Source organism: Xyrauchen texanus, chromosome 26, assembly GCF_025860055.1.
Source record: "Xyrauchen texanus isolate HMW12.3.18 chromosome 26, RBS_HiC_50CHRs, whole genome shotgun sequence".
NCBI lineage: Eukaryota > Metazoa > Chordata > Actinopteri > Cypriniformes > Catostomidae > Xyrauchen > Xyrauchen texanus.
In genome coordinates, this window is record NC_068301.1 from 8,566,200 (window position 1) to 8,574,350 (window position 8,151).

General features: G+C 38.2%; 1 protein-coding gene across 1 annotated transcript; it reads right to left on the reverse strand.

The window, feature by feature from the left end:
• Positions 1-1,980: 1,980 nt before the first annotated feature.
• LOC127620357 (40S ribosomal protein S27) lies at positions 1,981-7,516 on the reverse strand. Its single transcript, XM_052093567.1, has 4 exons — positions 7,473-7,516; positions 6,780-6,888; positions 6,473-6,583; positions 1,981-2,214 (listed from the first exon to the last, which is right to left on the reverse strand). The coding sequence occupies exons 1-4, from the start codon at positions 7,476-7,478 to the stop codon at positions 2,186-2,188; spliced, it is 255 nt and encodes an 84-aa protein (XP_051949527.1). The 5' UTR covers positions 7,479-7,516; the 3' UTR covers positions 1,981-2,185.
• Between the last annotated feature and the right edge of the window lie 635 nt (positions 7,517-8,151).

An 8,151-nucleotide genomic window follows, 5' to 3' on the forward strand; every position in this document is an offset into this window, starting at 1 on the left:
GAACTGGTTGTTTTAGCAAAGGTTAGTGGCCCAGTTCAAAAGAGCCCACCTTCAAGCCTCTATGATATTCTGTTCCTTAGATATGATTTATGGATACCACCAGGGCTGGACTGGTAATCTGGCATAGGCTAATGGTGGGCCGACGCACTTTTGGGCCGATCAGGGGCTTAATGGCCATCAGGAGAACCGAGCGGGACGGTGATTCGGACGCAGAAGGGGCCGAATGGGACGCGATAAGCAACAATGTGCCACCGTGTTATGCAGAACGGACAACACAACGGCACCGCAATATGCAGAAAAGGACAAACCAACAGTTGGGCAAATTGCCATGTAAAAAAATCCTGTGCTGATTTCTCTTCCCAGTCCAGCCCTGGAAACCCACATAGAAAAGTAATTGCACTCAACAAGCTGCATAAATGTAAGTATTAATATTAGTAGCATAAACGGTGCTGGATCATTTACATGCCAATTCACGTGGTGTAAATAAACAGGCTTGCTCTTAGCCACATGTTTAATACATACAGAGCACATGTATACTTCAAGGTTTTAGAGCTTCTGACACTATGTGGTCATTTCAGGAACTGCATTGTGGAGGATGATAGAAGATGGGCTCTTGCTCTAAAATGAAGTGAGGGAGAGAGAGAGTGTGATATTTAAACTAATGTTCTCTATAATGGGAAAACTGTCATCCATAGAAGGGCAGGATTTTTCCATAATAGGATACAACAGGTTAAAGGCACACCTTAAGGAAAATGTGCACATTTTTCTGATTTTTATTTTTAGGAAAATTTGTCAATTTAGGAAAATACTTTTGAGACTGCATATTGCTTTTTTGAGTAAGAGATGAAGATTAGATTTGGGCCTGTAAAAGGCTTTTAATTATTTATATTTATTTAGAATTGAATTATTTTAGAATTGTTTCCAACCAATTGCATTCACTCAGATTTTGATAGTCTGACTAATGCATTTACAATTAAGTAATTCTTATTGTAACGTATGTAATTTTATTAAGTAATTCTTGAGATTAAAAATGAAATCATCCCATGGCCATGTAGTTTCATTCTCATATGACATCATTTGGTGAATTTGATCAGTAGTTGGTTAGAGGACACAGATTATTTATTATGTATGTCGAAACTAAATCGAACTGATTAATGCGTAATATTATTCAGGAACCAAAAATAGCAATTAAGCAGGAAAAAGTAATAAACTAATGCTCCCAGAATATACACTGGAATGCAATTGACACTCCACCAGCACTTCCTGCAGACAAAAGCTGTTATCAATGTGCTGCACTGCGAGATTTAAAACGTTGCACAGCTGAGCTTGAGTAGTTTGCACACACATTACTGTGTCTAATAGGGAATTATTGACAGCTGATCTCATGTGTATATGCAGCCAACAGCTTTCAGATTCTTTTTTCCAAGGTGCTGGTTATTTAATCTGGTGAGTGTATGGTTATTTAATCTGGTGAGTGTATCATTTGGTGTACCTCTTGGTTTTGTGGTTCTTCCCTTGGTTATTGCTTAATAAAACTGCCATACACTGGTACTTTTCAAACACTTTCCATTTTGCACATTGTGGGTTATTGGGTTCAACAGAAACCCACTATCTGTCCCTTGGCCTTGATAATCAATGCTATTTGTCATTCTATGAGCACTAGAAGAACTTATGTATAATAACAGTTTGGAAAACCATACAAAAATCTTTCTGCATTCTTGAACTCTTTAAAATGTATTTAACCTGTATTTGAACCTCAATTTAGTTATAAAGCACCACTTTCACAACTACATACTTCAGACAAGTAATTTTATGGGAATTATTTTAGAATAAGTACATTGAAATGTGTAGCCTCATCCCACAAGTCTTATGATTTTGTACCATTATAATTTATCAGTTTGGTGGCACAGAAATTACATATCACCTTTAAACCAACTATGTGAATGACATGACAGTCTGAACAAATGATGCACCACAACATTATTTTAGCTCAAACATTTTATTGAGACTGAGACAGAGAGAAAAAGGCACATTCGGGTTAGCGGGTGTTCCATGGGGGTGTTTGGTTCAAATCCCTCATCCCTTCTGTGAAATAATCAGGTTGCGGTCACTGAGGCCAGTTCATCTCCCTATTTCTCTCTCTCTCGCTCTCTCTCTCTCTCTGCGGAAGCATGCAGAAGATATCTTAATGCTGCTTCCTCCTGAAGGAACACCCTGGAGAGATGAGAACATAAACAGATTATTCTCAAAAAACACATCTCATATCATTAACATAACAGCCCTGTACATTGCAAGTAAATCACTCGCATATGCGACCAGATTTTGTGCTATAGAACTAAAAATAATGTGTTATTAGCCACTGGCAAGTAAATATTCAGATTTCACCTGCTAGTGATTGAGTTGTGTAGTGGCGAAGAACTTTAGCACAGAGATATTTTACTACATGTCGTGTCTCATGAGCGTGCACCAAGGATATTGCCCTTATTTGACCGTACACACCATATTAAATGCCATCAAAATATTTGGAAAGGAACTTGTTCAAGTCATTTCTATATTGTACTTTTTGGGTTTCTTAACATACAACGCAGTTCTTTGCTTGATGCTTTTGAATCTCAGTTCTTCTGGCACAAGATCACAAATGGACCACGAGAACTAATTTATATTAAATAAATATAATCTTTGAATGATGTCCTACTCTGCAGCACTACCATGACCCATTCATCCACTCTGAATGAAGCCGAAAATCAACATCTGACAAAACTTTCCAAGATAAGCAGGATATCAGGAGAGATTAGAGAGCGCTACCAGAGATACTGTTTATATTATATATGCATTTGTTTATATTATATATGCACTGGGGGCCAAAAGTTTGGAATAATGTACAGATTTTGCTGCTTTGGAAGGAAATCGGTACTTTCATTCACCAAAGTGGCATTCAACTGATCACCAAGTATAGTCAGGACATTACTGATGTAAAAAAACACCATCACTATTTGAAAAAAGTCATTTTTATCAAATCTAGACAGGGCCCATTTCCAGCAGCCATCACTCCCAGCACCTTATCCTGGAGTAATCACTTGCCATTATATCAAACACAGTTGAAAGCTATTTGGTTCATTAAATGAAGCTTTACATTCACTTTGTTTTTGAGTTGCCACAGTATGCAATAGACTGGCATGTCTTAAGGTCAATATGAAGTCAAAAATGAATGAAAAAAGGAAACTCGTCAGTCAATCATTGTTTTGAGGAATGAAGGCTTTACAATGCTTGAAATTATAGAAAAATTGAAGATTCCATACAAAGATATACACTACAGTCTTCAAAGACAAAGGACAACTGGCTCTAGCAAGAACAGAAAGAGACGTGGAAGAACCAGATGTACAACTAAACAAGAGAATAAGTACATCAGAGTATCTAGTTTGAGAAATAGACACCTCACATGTCCTCAGCTGACAGCTTCATTGAATTCTATCAACTCAACACCAGTTTCATGTACAACAGTAAAGAGAAGACTCAGGGGTGTTGGCCTTATGGAAAGAATTGCTAAGAAAAAGCCACTTTTGAAACAGAAAATCAAAAAGAAAAGGTTAAAGTGGTCAAATATATACACACATATATATGAGAGAGAAATATACACTGCATTCAGAAAATATTTAGACACCTCAATTTTTCACATTTTGTTATGTTACAGCCTTACGCTAAAATGAGTTCCACATCAACCTACACTCTATATCCCATTATGACAAAGCAAAAGACAGATTTTTGACAACTTTGAAAATGTATTAAAAAGAAAAAAACTTGAATATCACACTGACATAAGTATTCAGACCCTTTGATATAACACTTGAAATTTAGGTCAGGTTCATCCCTATGATTGGACATGATTTGGAAAGAGAGACACCTGTCTATATAAGGTCTTGCAGCTGAAAATGCAAATCAGAGCAAAAACCAAGCCATGAGGTCAAAGGAACTGCCTGCAGAGCTCAGAGACGGGATTGTACTGAAGCACAAATCTGGGGAAGGCTAAAAATGTTTTGGCTGCATTCAAGGTTCTCAAGAGCACAGTGCCTCCATAATTCTAAAATGGAAGTTTGGAACAAGCAGGACATTTCCTAGAGTTGGACACCCAACCAAACTGAGCAATCGGGGAAGGGCCTTGGTAAGAGTGGTGACCAAGAACCCGATTGGCACTCTGGTTGGGCTCCAGATATCATGTGTGGAGATGGGAGAAACTTGCAGAAGGACAACCATCACTGCAACACTCCACCGATCTGGGCTTTATGGCAAAGTGGCCAGATGGAAGCCTCTGCTCAGTGCAAGACACATAAATAAAAGCACCGAAAGGACTCTCAGACTTGAGAAACAAGATTCTCTGGTCTAATGAAATGAAGATTGAACTATTTGTCTCCATTCCAAGCAAGCTTCATGTCTGGAGGAAACCAGGCACTGCTCATCACCTGCGCAATTCCATCCCAACGATGAAGCATGGTGGTGGTAGCATCATGCTGTGGGGGTGTTTTTCAGCAGCAGGGACTGGTCAGGGTTGAAGAAAAGCTGAACGCAGCAAAATACAGAGATATCCTTAATGAAAACCTGGTCCAGAGTACTCAGGACCTCAGTCTGGGCCAAAGGTTCACCTTCTAACAGGACAATGACCCCAAGCATAAAGCCAAAACAATGCAAGAGTGGCTTATTGACAACCCTGTGAACGTCCTTGAGTGGCCCAGCCAGAGCCTGGAGTTGAACCCAATCTAACATCTCTGGAGACCTGAAAATGTCTGTCCATCAACGGCCCCCATCCAACCTGACAGAGCTTGAGAGGATCTGCAGAGAACAATGGCTGAACATCCCCAAATCCAGGTTTACAAAAGCCTGGGCAGACCAAAAATAACTTGAGGCAGTAATTAGTGTTAAAAGAGTTAAGGGTCTACTTATGTCAATGTGATCAGTTTTTTTATATATCAATTTGCAAAATTTTGCAAAGATCAAAAATCTGGTTTTTGCTTTGTCATTATGGGGTATGGAGTGTAGATTGAAAACTAAATAAAGCATTTTAGCATAAGGCTGCAACATAACAAAATGTAAAGAAAATTAAGGGCTCTGAATACTTTCTGAATGCACTGTTTATATTTATATATATATATATATATATATATAGCAAATGTATTATGCTCCACAAAACCTTTTACAGCAATATTGTAAACCATAGACAGCAATCCAGAAAAGTAAAGAACAGCATCAGCATCTAAACAAAATAATGACTGAAAATTGTGTCAACCACAATAAAAAATTATTTTACTTTATCATTACATGAAGTCATCCACAGTCATTGGCAAATTAACATTTGCACCAGTCAGCGACACAAAAGTATTTTGTCGCTCTATACTAACATCAACATTATTCTAGGTCACACTATAAAGTGACACTACAATGGCATCATTGATCTTCTAGCATTAGAAGTAAAACTCAATATAAGCCAAATTGCTCATTTCCATTCAAATGGTTCCACTAAATTGCAATATATTGAGGAAACTCAAAATCCTTACTCACACACGACATCTCACTTTATCATAGCGCACAATAAAGTCTGTTTTTCTTGAAGACAGTCTAAATTTTTTCAGAAACTCACAACTAAAATAATATGCATTTAAAACTTTTACTTTTTTACTATTATTACTTGCAACCAAATAACATGAATAAAAACAATGCTAACTTGTATTAACTATATGATAATGATAACCTCAAAACAATTCCCATCATTATACCATTTGATCAATTTTGCCTTGAAAACAGACGAGAGGGTGATAAAGGTCAACTGAGAATGAGCAGACTGGTTCGAGCTGACAGAAAGGTTACGGTAACTCAGATAATCACTCTGTACAATTGTATTGAGTAGAATAACATCTCAGAATGCACAACATGTCGAACCTTGAGGCAGATGGGCTACAACAGCAGAAGACTACGTTGGGAACATTATTAGGACCATAGTGTTACTGATAAAGTGCTCAGTGAGTGTACATACAGATACAAATCAAATTGAATGCTTAAGTTTAAAATGTCAAAACTATTTTTTCAGGCTGCCGTTCAGTCTCTCTCGAGTGGTTGTGTTGTTTCGCTTTTGAGACTGGTTCAGATGACAGTGTTAACATTTTAAGGGGATGCAAAGAGACCCATTAGGCAGCTTGCCCGTATCTCCCCCACACCTGGCTCACTGATTGCGGGTGAAGTCTCCATACTTCGTACAGAATATCCGCTCCCTTGTTCATTATGTGCATAATGAGTAAAGGTGCACTGCTCCACACAATCAGTTTCTGTGCTAGGATGTGCTGTCGATTCGAGCGTGTACCTCCTTGAAATGTATATGTGCCAATTGTATTGGTAAAGAATCTTAGTGACGTTTCAGGAAGTAAAAATAAATGGATACTGAATTAATTGCATTTTTTTCCCCATGCCCTAGTAAACACAAACTAACCTTCTGTAAGTCTAGCTTTGCCTCCAGTGGGCTGACAGAGCACAGTTGAGCAACCAACACAAAGCACTACTGTCTGAGCGTGGCTGAACACAGTTGTGATCTTATAGCATCCTGAAACACAAGGAGACAGAGATACATTATACATTTCTGTCATTAAGACCACAATCAAGACACGGATGTAACCAAATATACAAAATTGAAAACCCCATACTAATCTACCACTTCCCTCAATGTTTTTGGTTATGGTACAAAATCAAAGACATTTACGAGAATACATTTACACCTAAAATATGTGATGGACACGCACCTGGACATTTGACATCCATGAAATAAGAATTAGGACACTGTACGAGACGCTTCTTCTTGTGCATCCTCCTCTCCTCTTCGGGGGTTGGGTGCAGCAAGTCCTTTGCGAGCTGTTACATAATAACACATTAGATATTAAATAATTGCCAACTATGATAACGTAACGAGCAACATTACACATCAGTAGGTCTCAAAAAGTAGGGTTACCTAAATTTGTATCATCTTAGGGCATCACAAGCGCTTAAACGTCTATGATGCCCAACATACTGTCTAGATATAAACAGTTTGTTACCAGTTTTTATTATCTTTATCATTTCAAGCTCTCTTGTTGAAACTCTACAGCTTTATGGAATCGTTTAGTCATAAATCCATAAGCCTCAAAGTCTGGCGGTTTCAAAGTAAGGATTTAATCATGCCAGTCAATAGAAACACTTCGATCATAAACATGCGTCATTTCATAGTTAAACCTCCATGTTTTGAGCTATGCGCGCCGCCATCTTCACACGGGACACGAATGCATGCTGCCGAACCATTCAACAATAGACGCACATTTCATCGTTTTTGGCCTCGTAAATGTCATAACGCACACATGAAGGTGAACTATATGGATATGTTCGTGAACACGCTTCGACAATAACATATTAATGTCTTGTAGGTGGTGTGTATTAATGTATTTTCGCTCTCTCGTACTCACTGGCATGTTGGCGAAGATTTAGCCGCTGCCAGAAAGGAAGTTGCAGGCGGAAGCAGACGAATATCATTAACGGGGAGCGGACATGGGAAGGAAGTGCGTCATTGGACAAAGAGTGCGGACATGTTAGTTGAGTCAAAACAAGTCAAAAGTGTTTTAAAGCTTTTATTTTGAGCTTAGAAACGTTCAGGGGATATTATTAATATAGCAAGTTCAAAACTGAGTCCATGCCATATAAATAGATTTTAGATGGGATACATATTTTACACATAATGGAAATACCATGTATTCTTTGAAGTACAATGCAAAAATCATTGTACGTTAATATGGTAATTAGGGTTGCCAACCATCCCGTAGAATACAGAATCAAACCGTATTTGAGGGAACAAAATTGCATTCCATATGAAATCCATATGGGATGCCGTTTGTCTTGTACTTTAGCGTCTCGCATCCAAACTGCTGGGAATGTTTCTCAATCAAAGACAAGTGGACCTGAAACACAGACACCTTTCACATGAGTTGTGTGAGATATTGGCTGTTAAAGGTTGGGCTACACAGATGATCGATAACAATCAGCAAACATTTTAATTCAGAAGCAGGAGAATTTTGCCAAACATAGCATTCGAGTGCATGATTTTGCTTCTCACCTTTGTGATTCCCAAAACACCTGTAATCAATGACA